This window comes from Saccopteryx leptura, chromosome 13 (genome assembly GCF_036850995.1).
Source record: "Saccopteryx leptura isolate mSacLep1 chromosome 13, mSacLep1_pri_phased_curated, whole genome shotgun sequence".
NCBI lineage: Eukaryota > Metazoa > Chordata > Mammalia > Chiroptera > Emballonuridae > Saccopteryx > Saccopteryx leptura.
In genome coordinates, this window is record NC_089515.1 from 40930927 (window position 1) to 40949509 (window position 18583).

Genomic DNA, 18583 nt, shown 5'->3' on the forward strand with positions numbered 1-18583 from the left:
AAACTTCATATATATTCAGAAAAAAAAAATAGCATAATTTTAGCTGCCTGATATTCCTGTGGTGTTTTTTTCTAAATTTTTTGGGTAAATACTCTTTAATGACCTCTCCCTATGACAATGACTTTGAAAGACTGATTTCTATGGATGAAAGAAAAAGAGAATCCTCCAGCACATTGATCAAAGTTTGATTTTTTAAATTGTTAGTTTGGAAACGTTTCTTTTATCTTCCTGAATTGTTCTGGATAAGCAATTTCATGCTAATTTTTAATCCAAGTTGAGAGAACCAAAATTTGTTTCATATTTGAGCAAAAAGATTTCAGGGTATTTCAGTTTTTCTTGCACTGTGATGTCTTCTGTGTTTAATATCCAGAAAGACCAGTGGCTCCCCTTTTGCATGAGACAAGGACCTTTGTGGCTCTCCTCGTGAACGGGAATTTCACTGGCTTCTCTTTTCCTCTCCGCAGTGCACAGTGACTTGTGGCCGAGGGTTGCGTTACCGGGTCGTGCTGTGTATCAACCATCGTGGACAGCACGTTGGCGGCTGCAACCCACAATTGAAGCTACACATCAAAGAAGAGTGTATCGTCCCCGTCCCATGTTATAAACCAAAAGGTGGGTTTGCGGTGCATCTCAAAGTCAAATAGAACAGTGTTTCTCAGCTCTCGTTCTAGTGTTGCAGTGTTTGTATTTCAACTTACTTTCTTTTTTTCAAAGTGAGAGGAGGGGAGATAGACAGACTTCCGCATGTGCCCCCACCGAGATCCACCCAGCAACCCGTGTCTGGGGCCGATGCTCTGCCCATCTGGGACCATGATTGCAACTGAGCTATTTTTAGTACCTGAGCCAGAGGCTCCATGGAGCCATCTTCAGCACCTGGGCTGATGTGATTGAACCAAGTGAGACATGGCTGTGAGAGGGGAAGAGAGAGAGAGAGAGAATGGCGAAGGGGAGGGGTAGAGAAGTAGATGGTCACTTCTCCTGTGTGCCCTGATGGGGAATCAAACCAAGGACATCCACATACCAGGCTGACACTCTATACAACTGAGCCAACTGACCAGAGTCACTAACTTCCTTATAAAGTTATTTTACTGATGGATTACAATAGACCTAGACAGAGAAGTTAGACCTCTGGGTTGAATGGATCAGGAGGGAAAGTAGAGCCCTTGTTAGTTCAGCCCATACAGAATAGTTTCTATCTGTGTAGGCTGACACTAACATTTCTCAGTGGACATAAAATAATTTGAGGCAGTCTCTGCCTTAAAGAAGAAAGGGGAAAGAGGATAAATGGGAAGAAGAGCAGGAAAACTCCCCCAGAGTTCTCATTCTTCTTCATTCCCTGGTATTTTATACACGCCTTCCACGGGAGTGTCCATTTCTTGAGGGAGGAATGCTGTCATCATCATCATCTGTCCCATTGCCAACGTCTGTCCCATGGGATGAATAAAGATTTTCAGTGCCCAATATGGATCTATAGATACATTTAGAATTCCTTTAGTAGTTGCAATTTGTCCCACATGAATTGGCCAAAATGGGTAGCATCCACAGGTAGGATGTCTTGGCTTCGCTTCTGAGATATGTTCTCCTCTATACAAGACTGTGTTTCCGGCCCTGGCTGATTGGCTCAGCAGTAGAGCGTCGGCCTGGCGTGCGGGGGACCCCGGTTCGATTCCCGGCCAGGGCACATAGGAGAAGCACCCATTTGCTTCTCCACCCCTCCCCCTCTCCTTCCTCTCTGTCTCTCTCTTCCCCTCCCGCAGCCAAGGCTCCATTGGAGCAAAGATGGCCCGGGCGCTGGGGATGGCTCCTTGGCCTCTGCCCCAGGTGCTAGAGTGGCTCTGGTCACAGCAGAGGGATGCCCCGGAAGGGCAGAGCATCGCCCCCTGGTGTGCAGAGCATTGCCCCTGGTGGGCGTGCCGGGTGGATCCCGGTCGGGCGCATGCGGGAGTCTGACTGTCTCTCCCCGTTTCCAGCTTCAGAAAAATACAAAAAAAAAAAACAAAAACAAAAAACTATGTGTTTCCTTTGACATTAGTAAGATACTAACACTTATGACACATTCTTCCTTTCTGGAAATGGAAAAAGGAGTTATTCCCACCTGTTAGTGCCAAGAAGTCTTTCTTAGTACATTTAGAGAGAATGGTGAAAGTCCTCTCCATTATCTCTGCATTCATTATCCATACACATCACCTCATAATGAACAAGTCAACCAGAAGACAGATTTGACAATGTCTGTCTTCCAGAAAAGTCACTGTGGGCCTGCAAGGGGCAAACTGATTATATACTTTCCTCTGTGTAGTCTTTTCTCCTCCCTTCCTCATTCAAACTGGTGCTTGTTAGTGTCTGTGAGTTCCCTGAAGCAGTCCCAAATTCATTACTAGATTGTTGGTTATGTCTCAGAAGGCTTCAAAGGACAGAAAGGGCCACCAGCTTGCCCTCAACCATCTCCCCCAACAACTACAGTGGTCCCTTGAGGGTGTTAGGTTCCAGAACTCCCCGTGATAGGCGAAAATCCGTGAAGTAGCGACCTTATATTTATCTTATTATTTATATATGTTTTAAGGCTTTATAAATTCTCTCTACACTCTTATAAACCTTTCCCACACTCTTATAAACACTTCCTATGCTCTTAAACACTTTCTATACTCTTAAACCTATGTAATTTTAACAACATATAAAATTCTCTATGAGTACTCACCAGTGAATACTAATATGTTTTAATTATTTTTATATATTTTTATATTGTTTTCAATTTTTTAGACTAGAAAATGCTTATTTTACCACAAAAATAATTAAAATAATAAATATATAAAAATACCTATATACTGCAAAATCCCACGATATAGCAAAAAATCTGCAATCCAAAATTAGATATATACAATTTAAAAATCTGCAATACAGTGAGACCATGAAAAGTGAACCTCAATATGGCGAGGGATGACTGTACATTAATAATAAAAGTTTGAGTCAACCATAACACAAGCTCTCCGCCTCCTCGTACTCTAAATCTTTATGTCATTTGTGTTTCTTTCTCTATTAAAGTCTTCATTCAACTAGCAAAAAAAAAAAAATTGTAGTGTAAGCCCTGGCCAGTTGGCTCAGTGGTAGAGCGTTGGTCTGGCGTATGGAAGTTCCAGGTTCAAGTCCTGGTCAGGGTACACAAGAGAAGCGACCGTCTGCTTCTCCTCCCCTCCCTCTCTCCTTCTCTATCTCTCTTTTCTCCTCCCACAGCCATGGCTCAGTTGGAGCAACAGAGCACTAAGGATGACCCTATGGCCTCACCTCAGGTGCTAAAATAGCTCAGTTGCCGAGCAACAGAGCAACGGCCCCAGATGGACAGAGCATCGCCCAATAGGGGGATTATAGGGTGGATACCAGTCGAGGGGCATGTGCGTCTTCACTTCTCAATTAAGAAAAAAAAATTGTGGTGTAAGAAGGCAAGTTAATCTGGTGGAAGTAAGAGCTTTAATGTGCCAACAAAACATTGGTATTAATTTATAAAAGGCATTTTTATGTTAACTTAGAGAATATATTCAACCATGCTGTGGATCATTTGGTTGTCTTTTGACTATGTGTTAATTCAAAAAAGTCTAGGACAACAATCTTTGGTTCAATCCAGAAGCCACTTCATGTACTGTGCCAAAGGACTCAACCTGCATTGGAGAAGCATGACATCTTTTTAAATTTTTTTAACTGATTTTAGAGAGAGAGGAAGGGGGGAGAGAGAGAGAGAGAGAGAGAGAGAAACATCAGTTTGTTGTTCCACTTATTTATGCATTCATTGGTTGATTCTTGTATGTTCCCTGACCAGTGAGCAAACCCACAACCTTGGCACATTGGGATGACACTCTAACCAACTGAGCTACCTGGCCAGGGCAGCATGACCTTTTTTATCGATGAAATCTTCAACAAGTCACCATCATATATCCAGATACCTGATGATTAATGATAATTAAGCTTGTTGTTTGTGTTCCTTTTTTTTTCTCAGAAAAAAGCCCAGTGGAAGCTAAATCACCTTGGTTGAAACAGGCACGTGAACTAGAAGAGACCAGAATAGCAACAGAAGAACCAACGTGAGTCCAGGACCTTTTGTGAGGCAGCCAGAGCATAGCCAGTTAACATGATCGATGTCATTTTTGTCCTCACTGGAGTACAGTGAGTGATACAGTTCAAATCCAAGCGCCCTGGTTTGACAGATTCTAGAGAGCCTGAGCTGGCTGGAGTTCTTTTTTATTTCACAATTCAGCAATCCTGCTTTGGAAGTCTTTGTGAGAAGCTCACACAACCACAGTATTGTTTAACTCAGAGCAAACCTAGTGGTCTGTTACAATTAAGAAGCTGGGGATAATTTCCAGCTTTAGATGAACACATTTGATTTGATCAAGGACCATGAAAGTATTAAACACATAAGCCAGTCATTCCATGGTTAGGTTATGGCCGGTCTCTATGAAAAGAATTACATTGAAATGTCTCAGGGTGGCCCGAGTGATTATAAGACAGTTCTCCAGTGCTGCTGGGGGTGGAGCAGTGGGAAGAACATGGTGCTACTGAGTTGGGAGCCTAGAAACACCACTCTTGACCATGTGACCTCAGACAGTCTTTTAATTGTTCTGTGTCTCATTCTTCAGGCTGACTTTAATCTCTCCAGGGTCCATTTTAACCAAAATATAATTACTCTCATCTACATGTGATTTGGAAAGTCTGGCATGAAAAAGGTATCAGTGAAGATTAAGAATGAAGAGCAAATCAAAAAAATATTCTAGAGACAGAGGTATAGGGACCAAAAGAGAGCAGGAATCCAAGGCACCCTGAGATTCTTTGTCCCAAAGTCGAGAAGCAGCCAGACTAGGTAGAGACTCAAGGAATGGGATGGCGACTCCATGTCAGGCACGCAGGGTCTGTGTGCTGACGGCCTCTTTAGCAAGAGAGCAGTTCACAGAGTGTTGGCAGAGAGGGGCTCTCCGAGGGAACAGGGGAACGTGGTCGCACTCCTTCTCGGGGCAGCATTTGCTTCTTTAACACCTTCTACAATGGGCGGAGTTCACTGAGAGACAGCTCATTTCATGTTATCGGCAAGATTTTTCTTCCATTGAGCCAAAATGCACCTCCTTCAAATTTCTGTCTTCTGAAACAGGAAAAAACAACAGCCAGATCTATGCCTCCATCCCACGTGACAAACGTTCACAGGTTTGGAGAGAGCTGGTTCCCAAGGGTGTGATCTTTCCCAGGCTCATCGTACTTAGCCGTTCCAGTGGTTTTCGTGCTGTTATTTTTAGATCCCTTCCCGACCTCATTGCTCTTTTCAGAGCGCACTCTCATTTGTCAGAGTCCCTGTTCGCTGGGGTCCAGCCCAGCAGTGAGCCTCAGGGGAACATGGGTCACTTCTCCTAGAGATGGCACCGCGCCCCTAGTGCGGCGGGCCAAGAGCTTTGGCATGTCACAGTCCTGACACGGACTTTTCCGCACGGACTACTGTCAGGCCTGGCAGTGAACCCAGAAGAAATTGTGGAGGCTGTGAGGTGAGTGACCCCAGAGGAACTCACTGAAGAGAGAAGAGCGTTGGGCTCACAACAGAAGCTTGACAATCCCGGGAAAGGAGGGGAATCAGAAGGAGTGGGTGGCAAAGGAGTGGAAGTCGTGAAGGCAGGGAGAAGTAGACCCCAGAAAAGCACGTCCTTATGAAGACCAGGCAGAGGTGCAGCCCAGAGTATTCGCACCTCACCAAAAGTCGAGGCATGACTCTGAGGACTGAGAAAGGCCTGTTTTGTTTGTCAAGAGAGTCTTTTCCCATTAATTATAAAGTGGTATCATTCAAAGGGCAGAGAAGTCAATGTTGATGAGACAAGACAAAAGTTCCCAACTAGACGGAGATGGGGCAATGGATACTAGACTATAAGGAGTGAGGACTGTTAGTCAAGTTGATAGAAAAGAATGGTTGTGTGTATGTGTTTGGCTGTTGTGGTTGGTTTTCATTTGAGGTTAGGATAATCTTTTTTTTTTCCTTTCCAAGTAAGAGGGGAGATAGAAAGACAGGCTCCTGCATGTGCCCTGACCGGAGTCCATGTGGCAACCCTTGTCTGGGGCCGATGTTCTTCCCATCTAGGGCCATGCTGGCAACCAAGCTATTTTTAGCCCCTGAGGTGAGGCTCCACGGGGCTATCCTCAGCGCCTAGGGCCAATGCACTAGAACCAACCAGTCCATGGCTGTGGGAGGGGAAGAAAGAGGGAGAGAAGAAAGGGGGAGGGGCAGGAGTGGAGAGGCAGATGGTCGCTTCTCCTGTGTGCCCTGACCAGGAATTGAACCTGGGACATCCACATGTCAGGCACCCTCTCTACCACTGAACCAACAACTGGCCAGGGCTAGGACAGTCTTAAACATATTTAAAAGATAATAAGAATTTCAGACCAGTCAGTTAACATCTCTAGACCTTCCAACTATACAAGGAGGGGATTGGGCTGAACGTTCCTAGATCCTTCTCCAGCTCCACTCTCTGACGTCCTGCAAGGAAGGAATCTGCAGAGAGGAGGGGATGCCGCCCAAGGAGCACCGTGGAATTCCCAGTCTAGAATGGTGCGTCCTGCCGGGGTCTTTTGTTCCCAGAACAAAACTTGGGCCCCATTAAACACTAACTTCCCATTCCCCCAGCCCCTGGTGATCTCTATAGTCTGCCTTCTATCTCTGGGTTTTTAGTAAGCAGTCCAGGTGACCTTGTGTGGGGGGGGGTTCATCCAAGTTTGGGGACCATCGGATCAGATAATCCCTCGGGTCCCTTTCAAGATCTGAAAATACTGTTCATTTTATTGAGTCAGAAAAGAGTGATACCATGCGGCTACAGTGGGTTAAGGACCCCTGTCATTCCCACCTACATTTTCTGTCAACCCCACCTGGTCTCTCGGGGGTCCTTTCCTCTGCGCACTTCCACTAATACCCCTTCCCTCCTGCAGGCTGCACTCCTCCCCTCTCCCGCCCCCACAAGGTGGGCGGAGCCCACAGCACCTATTCCCTGGCCTCGCTCCGCCCCCTCCCCCCTCCCCTATCTCCCTCTGTGATCTCCCACAGTTCCATATGGTTCACACCCTGGCTGTTTCTGGCCTGTTCTTGAACGTCTAGTGTGAAGTTTATAGTTTCCTCCCTCCCCTTCTGCCTGTTCATTCCCTCGATTTCCGAGCAAACCGCAACGGAGCTCAGCTTCCAGTCCATCCTTTTATTGCCACTGTCTTTTGTGGTTTGGGGATGCTTGCTTGTTGACAAGGAAGAAAAAGACAAACGTAGCTGCATTTCCAATCCCCAGAGGAAGGCCTGCCAAACCTGCTGGAGAAGATAAATATTTCTGCTGCTGTGGTTTTTTAACATGGCCCAAGCTCTGAATTTACATTGGGAGCGGATGTTCAAAAGGCTTTTTAAAAATTTTTTCTGTAAATTAGGAAAATAAAAATGATAGCTTATAAAGCTAAGCCAAGGAAACTGCAGTGTTGACCTTCTTAGCTTTCAGCTCTGGAATGTGTTGATGGTTGAAACGGTTCCTTGTTGTTTTAGCTCTTTCCTGGGGTCTTCGTCGTTTCTGTGGGGTTCAGCCACGGCGCCCCTCCCCCGTCTCTCCCGTTTGAAAATCAAGGAAATAGGACAGATTGCGAACGTTTCCCACGTTTCTGCCTCTGCTATTTTAGCGTTTCCATTTGTGGAAATCGTACTTGCTGAAATCAAATTAGATTACATTTCAGGAACCTGTCACGCTGACAAATGCAGGAATAACCACTCACAGAGAGGACTTCTTCTGTGCCAGTCCACGTTCCAAGTGTTCTATGTGGATTCGCTCACTGAATTCTGACAGGGGACCCATGAGGAGGGGTTATTATTTTCATTTTAGGGAGGAGGAAACCCGGAGCAGAAAGATTAACAGCTTGTCTGACATTTCAGAGCTCGTCAGTGTGGATGGTACTTCTCCTGCAGGTGGTTCTGGGAAGAGCTTCCAGTTTTATGTGAGGTGACCTAATTCTGGTGTCACCCATCCTGAGGTTGGTCTAATGGGGGAGACAGAGAAGGTTGTGATTACCTTATGATACTGTGAGGTGTAGGGTTGAGGGACAGCTTCTTGGGAGAGAGGGCCCATGATCTGAGGCTCTGAGGTGCACATAGTATCAAAAGAACCATGACAGGTGTTTGGGGCTGCACAGGGTGACTGGCCCTTGTGGCCACAACTGGGTGCTGAGGGAAAGAGTGTGGGTGACCATGGCGACAAGGAGGCAGCTGGAAAAGTGAGCAGATCTTGGAGGCAAATCTCAAATTACACACCGGATTTACATGTCTTTAATCCTAGACATAATCAGCGGCACCACTTCTATTGTCTCCATTTTTAAAACGAGTACACTGATGTCGCTTTCTTTCTTCCCAACTTATTTCCTGGAAGCTCCTGATCTTTGTTATTGAACCCGGGAGTGGAGCAGGGTGACTGGTGTCTCTCTATCAGGCTCATAAATAGCGTTGGTGCTTTGTTTTTGCCGACTGGGAAGTGCTGTCATGGACAACTGCAGCAAAGCCTTGTCTGGGGGAGGGAGGTCAGGGGACTCCCAGAGACCCTTACCGCCTCGTCTTTCGAGATTTTAAACATCAAACCTTTTCATTGCGTCCTACACAAACATCCCAGCAGCATTTCTGAAATCATGTAGTACAGCATTACCCCTTGAAGAGAGGGCTGCGGTCATTGAAATTTATGATGTAGCATGCCTCATATTTCCACCCTATGCATTTATAGCATGCATCCATATATCACGGTCTTGGGGAAAGTTTTGCAGTCAATAAACCTTTTGAATGTCATTGAGCTCCTGTTTCCCAAACTCACTCTGTTGTCGAACTCTCGCCTGTCACGTGTTCATAATCTCATGATGCAAGTATTGCTTCGAAATTTCCTAAATATATATGTCCCTACTCAATCTATTTTTTAAACTCAGTACAGAAAACAGTAAAAAATTTCCTGTAAAGTCCCAGCGTCTGTCGCGAAGGCCTGGCTCTGCCGTGCGGCACGGAGGCGCCAGACCCAGCAGGTGGATCTGCACCATGGCTCTGTGCCGGCCCATCTCTAACTGTGGACCTGGAAATTGATTTTATGTCCTTTTCACATGACACAAAATATTATCCTTCCTCCACCCCTAACCATTTAAAACTGTAAAATTCATTCTTTGCTGGCAGGACGTGTAGACCCAGGTGGGCCGGATTTGCCTCCTGGCCATAGGTTGACAACCTCTGTTTAGTGGATAATAATTCATGATAAGAAATAAAGTTTCTTCAGCCAGATTTTTCAGGACCTTTAATATGTTCTAAGAGGCTCAGATGTTTGGTGTATATATTTATGATACGGAAAAGGATATGAAAGCTCTGTCTACTCTGTGGAGAGCTTTATCAGCCTCCACTTTAGTTCCTAAATACTGAGACAGCAGCGTAAAACTCTGCATGTTAGCAAAGGATAAGCCTGGTAAAGATTTGTTGAATAAATATTGGTGAAAATCCCCATGTTATAAAAGAAATCCAATTAGAAGTGATCTCTACAGAACAGTTTCTTGATAGATATATCTTAATGTTATGCACAGGATTTGAATTATAGAACGGATGCAAAATGGAAAATTTATTTGTGGTGAAAAATTCCCTGTGTTGCTAATAAGATTTAAAAATGTGTTAAGTACATAATTAAAAAACAAAATTGTGAACAAATATATATACATTTTAAATGGATTAGATTTCCTCTCAATGCTGTTTTTTCTTACATAGAATGCTTGTCACTCCTCCTTTAGTGGCCTGCATGTCACGATTGCCTCCCTGGTTTTCTGTAGGTTCATCCCGGAGCCCTGGTCGGCCTGCAGCACCACGTGCGGGCTGGGCGTTCAGGTCCGAGAGGTCAAGTGCCGTGTGCTCCTCACGTTCACGCAGACGGAGACCGAGCTGCCTGAGGAGGAGTGTGATGGCCCCAAGCCGCCCACGGAGCGGACTTGCCTCCTCCAAGTGTGTGATGGCAGCCCCGCCTCCCTCGGGCTGGACGCCTCCCGCCACAAGAAAGCCAGTGAGACGACTTACCACTGGGAGTACGTGGGGTTCACCCCTTGCACAGCGACGTGTTTGGGAGGTATTGGATCCTTTGCTAAGGGATGGTTGTGTTTGGGTTTCTGTTGGTTTGAGAAATTACAAATTTGGCTAATTAGCAAAAGTCCAAAGGCGGTTATGTCGTTTCAATAACCAAAAACTATACCTTTCCTTTCTTTTATTCTTTTATTGTGATTATTCTAGAAAGTTAAAGGATAGTGGGACTGTGTCCTGTCCACCCCCCCCCCCAACAAAAAAAGTTATGTTCTTTGGCATAAGCACCTGCCACATGAAAGGCAGCTCTCAGTCTGAAGTCATCCTCCGAAAATGTTTTGGTTTATACCTGCTTGGAAATGCCGGATAGAACCACTAGTTCATCTAGTCCTATCATCCTGGTTTCAGTTCTCGTCCTGACCGGCCCCCCAACCCCACCCCAATTGGGAAAGGATGGTGTGGTGGGTCTCTGGATCTCAGCAGACCACTTGGAGTAAGTAGCCCAAGGAGGGTGACCAGGAATTCTGACTCCATTGGGCATGTCAGGGAGAACTCGGCTTTGGAGCCAGGTGCTGGAATGTCAGGTCCACCCTGGTTCTCAGTGCCCATGACAATGGCCACGGGCTTCACCTCTAGGGTGGCTGACCCCTCTGGGATGACACTTCTTTTTGTTACAGCTTTAGTAAGATATATTTTGCATACCATATAGTTTATGTGTTTAAACTGTATAGTTTAGTGGGTTTTTAGTATATTCACACAGTTGTGCAACCGCCATCACAGTGCATTTTAGAGCACTCGACCCAAAGGAAGCTGTTCCCTTAAAGCCGTCACTGCACATTTTCCCTGGCGCCCCGTTTCCCTGACACTCTCAGCCTCCGGCAGCCACTGACCTACTTCCTGTTTCTTCTGGGCATTTTGTATAAACAGGATCACACATTATGAGGTCCTTTGTGACTGCTTTCTTTTTTTTCTTTTTTTTTTAGTGAGAGAGAGAGAGAGAGAGAGAGAGAGATGGACAGACAGGGACAGACAGGAAGGGAGAGAGATGAGAAGCATTAACGCATAGTTGCAGCACCCGTAGTTGTTCATTGATTGCTTCTCATATATGCCTTGACCTGGGAGCTCCAGCCAAGCCACTGACCCCTTTCTCAAGCCAGTGACCTTGGGCTTCAAACCAGCGACCACAGGGTCATAGCTATGATCCCACGCTCAAGCCATTGACCGTGCACTCAAGCTGATGAGCCCGGGCTCAAGACTGAGGCCTCGGGATCTCGAACCTGGGTCCTCAGCCTCCCAGGCTGATACTCTATCCACTGAGCCACCACCTCGTCAGGTGTGACTGCTTTCTTTCACGTAATATATTTTCAGGGCTCACCCATGTTGTAGCATGAATCAGTACTTCATGTGTTTTGATGACTCAATACTAGTCTATGGCATGGATATACTGCATTTTATTTATCCATTCATCAGTTAGAGATTTGAATGTTCACATGTCGTGAATGACATCGCTCTGAGCATTCCTATACACATTTATGTGTGGACGTGTGTTTTCATTCTCTTGGGCACAGACCTAGGAGCAGTAGAATGACCTTTGAGTTCTTTTAATACATTCCAGTACTGTGAAACCTGGCTAATTAAGATTGTCCTTATTGACACCGTGGAGCTTTCATCCTCTGTGAGAGGACAAAGGTCCAAGTGCAGTTCATTATTCAGTGGGTGATGCGAAGGTGCCCGTCTGTTTGCTTCCTGGTGTCGGCTTGTGTATCTGGAAGACATTTTACAAGTTTTCACAGAGCTCAACTCAGAAATCCTTCGACACTCGGTTAAACAGCAGTTTAGTCATGCGGAAGTTTATTGTAGTCCTGGAATAATATCATCAAAACAAACGTTGGATACCGACTAACCAAAATTTTACAGTTGGGGAAATGAAGGCTCAGAGGCCATCACAATTCCAAAATAGAAAAGGAACAGCTTAATTGTCCTCCCTTAGAGAGTGAGAGGGTGGATTGAGCTATCAATGTGTATAATAAGCCTCTTTGCAAAAAGTCATGTTTTTAATTTCTCAGGTTCAAGCTTAAAGTTTTCTTTTTAAATTTTTTTTCTTCTTTTCCAAGTGAGAGGAGGGGCAATAGAGAGACAGACTCCCTCATGCGCCCTGACCAGGATTCACCCGGCAACCTCTGTCTGGGGTCTATGCTCTGCCCGTCTGGGGCCATGCTCACACTGAACTATTTTTAGCGCCTGAGGCTGAGACTCCACAGAGCCATCCTCAGTGCCCAGGGCAATGTGCTCAAACCAGTCAAGCCATGGCTGCAGGGGGGAAGAGAGAAAGAGAGAGAAAGTGGAGGGGAAGGGGTGGAGAAGCAGATGGTTTCTGGTTGCTTCTCCTTTGCCTCCTTCTGTCCCAGTTAGTACCCTGACTGGGAATCAAACCTGGGACATCCACATGCTGGGCTGACGCTTTACCACTGAGCCAACTGCCCAGGGCCTAAAGTTTTCTTTTAAGAAAGTAACTAAGTTCTGTAAAACTGAATAGCTTAGGGAAGAAACCAAAACTCTGTATAAACACAGGGAACTGGCACCTGGTCTGTGCTGGATGCCAGGGCTCGGCTCTGGGCTCTGGGCTCAGGCTTAGGACAGAAAATGAACAAGACACAGTCCTTCTCTTGAGAGACCATGGCTTTTGTCACGTTGGTTTTACCATCTGAATGCACCACCCACAGGCCTCTCTGTGGTAGATTTTAATGTGGTTTTGGAAGCCAGCCTCTGCGAGTCTACCTGTGTGGGGTTATGGACGTGGGTTTTTCATCTTTACCCTGGACAGTGGAGAGGGTAGGTGTGAAAAGACTGAAAACCACAGAAAAATCGAATTTCCATGGGCATATAGTTAGTTCTTCAACATTCCAGTTTTGGGTTTAAAAAAAAAATTAAAATAAATATATATATGTATGTATGTATATATATGCAAATCACAGATTTCCAAAATGATAGATTTTTGGCCATATCAGGATATTGTATACTTGTACATTCTATCTTCACATCATGCAGGAAATAAAATGAACTCATCTGCTGTAGTGACTGATGCGTAAGAACCTTTCCTAAGTGGCAGCCGAGAATTCTTTAATTCTTAAAAGCATGAAAAATGTAGACACGTTCATTTTGCAGCTTCCAAGGTGTGTGTATGCATGCGTGCATGTAGCATCGCATGGGTGTCTATGTGGATTAGATATGCACACATGCGCATGTGTACACACACATCCTGGAAGGTATGCTGACCTTTTAAATACCCGCTAATAAGGTTTTATAATGTGGTACATCCTAAACATTCCTTACCTGAACTTTTCTTTGTCTTTTATATTAATTTGTTGCGTGTATGACCTCTTCGTTTTTACCTTTCTGTCTCCTAACGGCACCGGCCAGGAGTTAGTATGTGTCTGGACTTTAGGGCTGGCTCCGTTTGGAACCTTCTTTGTGCTCTTTGGGCTGGTTATTTAAGTTGGTAGAGATTTGTTTTTGTAAAATGAGAAGAGCTACATCTACTTTGTTCAGATTAATGGAAGGACTAAATGTGATTATTAAACTGGTTGATTTTGAGAAGCGTCTCAAAGTGCCTGGCCCATGGTAAATGTTAGTGGGTCAACTATAATACAATAACAACAGGGTATTCCTCTTATAGTGGAATGCTGATTTTTCTCTTTAGAAAATGTTTTTTTCTTTTTTTTATCAAGTAAGAGGAGGGGATATAGACAGACTCCCACATGTGCCCCGGCCAGGTTTCACCCAGCAGCCCCTGTCTGGGGCCGATGCTCTATTTGGGGCCATACTCACAACCAAGCTATTTTTAGTGCCTGAGGTAAAGGCTCCACAGAGCCATCCTCAGTGCCTGGGGCTGATGTGCTCTAATCAATCAAGCCATGGCTGTAGGAGGGGAAAAAAAAGAGAGAAAGAGAGAGAGAAAAGGAAGGGGTGGGGAGGAGTAGAGAAGCATATGGTTGCTTCTTTTGTGTACCCTGACCAGGAATCAACCCAGGACTTCCACACACCGGGCTGACACTCTACCACGGAGCCAACCGGCCAGGGCCCTCTTTTTAATTTAACAAAATTACTAAACTCCTTAATGTATCTAATAGTTTATCTCAGTAAAGATCTAATACAATTAATGATTTTAGCTTCACCTTTCCCATAGCTATTTATCCTATTTATTTTTTAAAAATCTTATTGCATTTCCAGAATTTCAAAAGTGGTAGTAAATAATGTGGGTGATACCCACCTTGCTTTGTTCCTGACAATAGCAGAAATCTCTTTATTATTTTATTCAAAAGCAGCATTCTGCATGTATTGATTACAGGCACTAGGAAGGTGATAGTGACTCAGTTTCCACCTTAGGAACTCAAATCTGCTGGGAGAAATGCACTGGTTACATCACCATATTCATACATGAAAGTTACAGTGGGTTCTGGCCACTACAAGAGAAGTCGATAGTGCTTTGAAAGCATATACTAGGAGGAACTTGACTTTGTGACAGAAAGGAAAACTCCCCTCTAAAAACAATTACTCTTGAACTTGAATCTGAAAGGTGAGGAATTAAGCAAAAGATGGTTGGAGAAGGTGGCACAAAGAGGCTTCCCAGCAAGAGAAAGAAGCTGTGCATGGCCCTTGTGGAAGGAAGATGCGTGGACATCCCAGAATTAAGGAATTGGGCACAGCCAGGTACCAAGAGAGCGGACTCAGTGTGAGATGGTGCTGGGAGGAAGGTGGGAGCCAGACAGTGAAGGCCTCACAGGCCATGTTGATTTTGGGTCTTTATCGCAAGAACAGTGGGAAGTCATCCAGGTAATTAAAGTAGGAGTTACATGATCGATATTTATTTCAGAAAAGTTAGTCCAGGCCCTGGCCAGGTGGCTAAATGGATAGATCATTGTCCCAGGGCACCAATCCTAGCCAGGGCACATACAAGAAGCAACCAGTGAGTGCACAACTACATGGAACAACTAAGTGAAACAAGTTGATGCCTCTCTCTCTCTCTATCTCTCTCTCTCTCTTTCTCTCTCTCTCTTTCACTTCTGCAGCCATGGCTCGATTGGTTCAAGTTAGTTGGCCCCAGGTGCTGAGGATGGCTCTGTGAAGCCTTAGCCTCAGGTGCTAAAAATACTCAGTTGCCGAACAGCATCCCTAGATGGGCAGAGCATCACCCCATAGGGAATTTGCCAGGTGGATCCTGGTCAGGGTGCATGTGGGAGTCTGTCTCTATATCTCTCCTCCTCTCACTTTAAAATAAAAGGAAAGGAAGACTGAGGAAATAGTGATAAATGACAAAACAGAGGTGACCAGAATAGATTCTTTGGGGTCATATTTGTCCATGATAAAGAAGACAGAGAGAAGGAGATGGCCAGAAGGCATTGTGGGTTGAGGGAGAATCTTATGTATATTTAAAAGACAACAGAAAGTTCCAAATGGAAGGAAAAGGCAAAGTCATCAAATTATCCTGAGAGGATGGAAGGGGCGAAGTAGAAAGCACAGTTGCGAGATCAGCCTCACATCATGGGAGGGGAGCTCCTGGCTGCAGTAGGGGAAGGCACAGATGACTGGCGTGTCGGTGGGATTACGTGCTTGAGAGCAGGAAGTTCCTATCTGGTTATTTTAGTCACACGTGTGTGGCTATTTGTGTGTGAATGATTTCCTAGGTGAATGGGCAGATGTTTGAAGTCATGATACAGTATTTTTTGCTATACCTCTGACTATAATGCACTAGTGCCTAATTTAGGGTTTGCATAGACGTATATATGTGTCCCTGAATGACAATGACGAATGCAGGTAGTCTCCATTAACATGGTGGCGTACAAGATGGGCTTCCCACAAGTGGGAAAATGGGACTGAAAACCAAATTGGCCCACTCCGGGCTCGCCTTAGCCCACTCCCTGTGAGGACACGTTCCCGACATGGTACATTAGCAATCACTGCTCTGTCCTCTTCGCATCCCTTCCAACCATGACAGGCCTCTAGCTGGAGTTCCTTCCAGCTTCTCCTGATATAATTGGTCACTTCCTCTCAGGCTCCAGCGATGTTTATGGCGCCCTTCATGAGGCCAAATGGCTTTCAACAGTCCTAATCTTTACCAGCTGTCTCCTCCACGGTTCCCAAAGAGAACTCACCTATCTGGACTGCTGTAAAACGTGCATTTGGACGCCAAGTGCGATACTGTTCTTTGGCACTTTGCTGGGTCCACAGCATACATATTGTGCTCTCCTCCTTTTTGATACCTGAGAGTTCAGAGTTGTACCCACCCAAGCATACTGACTAATCAGCAGAGAGGAAAATGCACACTAACTCTTCTTTGCAGTTTGGCCCTCGGCATGTAGCTGTGTAATCTGTACATATATATATATGTGTGTGTGTTTCTTATATATTTCTGAAGTAGAGCATCCTAAAGTGTAACATAGCATTGTACAAGGCAACATTACATGAAGTAGATCTATTTTTTTTTCTTTAACTGATTTCTAGTATTTTGTCAGATGATTTGGAGTCCTTCCACGCTGTTCAATGATCTTAAATTGTGTATAGCACAGAAATGATCTGTTTAAAAAGTTTGAAAGAGCAGGTCCCTCCAACTGTCTACATTCAGTTCTTCTTTACCCCTCTTGGGGTCAGCAGTCAGCATTGAGGGGCAGGCTCATGGTGCTATGTTGACCATCATTTACAAGTTTCCCCCTGCTTATTGTTATATTTCTATTTCCCTCCTTTTTTTCTCAAATGAAAGGAGGGGAAGATAGACAGATTCCTACATGAGCCCCGACCAGGATTCACCTGGCAATCCCTATCTGGGGCTGATATTCTGCCCATCTTGGGCCATGCTCATAACCAAGCTATTTTTAGTGCCTAAGGGCGGAGGTTTTACAGAGCCATCCTCAGCCTGGGGCCAATATGCTCAAACCAATTGAGCCATGGCTGTGGGAGGAAAACAGGAAGAGAGGGAGAAGGGGGAGGTGGAGGGGTAGAGAAGCAGATGATCACTTCTCCTGTGTGCCCTGACTGGGAATCAAACCCGGACATCTACACATCAGGCCAACACTCTACCACTGAGCCAACCGGCCAGGGCCGCTTACTGTTATATTCAAGTTCTTAATCTTTAAGTAAATTCCATAATTTAGATTTTCTTGAAGGGGAAGAAAGTCATTCATTTTATAAAGATATGACACATAGAATCAAGAGTTGTTCATCTAGTATCAAGTTGTTTCAATCCTCCTTCTTGTCTCTTAGTTGTTTTTTGTGGGGTTTTTTGTTTATTTATTTATTTATTTGCCACAACTAGTATGTATTCTGTTTACTCATTTCCACCTAGAAGTTTTATAGAGAATGACTTTCTAGAAATTCTAATGGTAGGATTGGGGGGGGGGGCAATGGTTTGTTCTTCATTCATAGTCAGACACTATTATGGTCAGAGAATGTTATCATTTCTGGCTTTGGGAAATTCTTGCAGATTTTTTATAGACTAACATAGGATCAATTTTTGTTACTGTTTCATTCTGGATGTGAAAAAGGCATATTACATCTATTTTTAGGGCCCAAGGCTATTTGGTTATTAAATGAACATAATTTTTTTATTCAAGTCATTTTTCCATATTTATTTCACGGTTGATATATTAAATACTGCGTAGCATCTTAAAGGCTCTGACAGTAGATTTTTTTCATTGCTCTGGATATTTCTTTGTGTGTGTGTGTGTGTGTGTGTGTGTGTGTGTGTGTGTGTGTGTGTGATGTTGTTTGGCATGTCAAATTAGTCAAGACTTGCTTGCAATTATCCCAGCTCAAACTAATCTTTTTTTTTTTTTTTTCTTTTCACTTTTCTGAAGCTGGAAACGGGGAGAGACAGTCAGACAGACTCCCGCATGCGCCCGACCGGGATCCACCCGGCACGCCCACCAGGGGGCGATGCTCTGCCCATCCTGGGCGTCGCCATGTTGCGACCAGAGCCACTCTAGCGCCTGAGGCAGAGGCTACAGAGCCATCCCCAGCGCCCGGGCCATCTTTGCTCCAGTAGAGCCTTGGCTGCAGGAGGGGAAGAGAGAGACAGAGAGGAAAGCACGGCGGAGGGGTGGAGAAGCAAATGGGCGCTTCTCCTGTGTGCCCTGGCCGGGAATCAAACCCGGGTCCTCCGCACGCTAGGCCGACGCTCTACCGCTGAGCCAACCAGCTAGGGCCCAAACTAATCTTAAACCAACACAAGGGAATGTTTTAGCTCATTTATTGGCTCTGCTAATCCTCTTAAAGTCTGTGTTTTTACCCTTTAATCATTAATTTCTTGATGAAGTCTTTGAATATATTTTTGCCAGAAAAAATAATAATAACCTTTTTATTATGACGTTGCAGAAGTCAAATATGAAGTGAGGGCCGTTGCCTCATGCTACCAAAGGAATTTGCTAGAGAAATTACACTAGAATTTCAACACTTGATTTATTTTATATCTTCTAATGCTTACTTGTATTATTACCCACGTTTTAAGTATAAAATGAAATAAACCTG

At 44.8% G+C, this 18583-nt stretch overlaps 1 protein-coding gene across 1 annotated transcript in view; it reads left to right on the forward strand.

Annotated features, from left to right (window-relative positions):
• LOC136384641 (ADAMTS-like protein 3) overlaps positions 1–18583 on the forward strand; it is a 248229-nt gene that overhangs the window by 156060 nt on the left and 73586 nt on the right. Inside the window, exons 14-16 of the mRNA XM_066355073.1 lie at positions 465–612; positions 3986–4070; positions 9823–10112. Of these exons, the coding sequence (XP_066211170.1) occupies positions 465–612; positions 3986–4070; positions 9823–10112 (523 nt within the window). The remainder of the gene's footprint in view (positions 1–464; positions 613–3985; positions 4071–9822; positions 10113–18583) is intronic.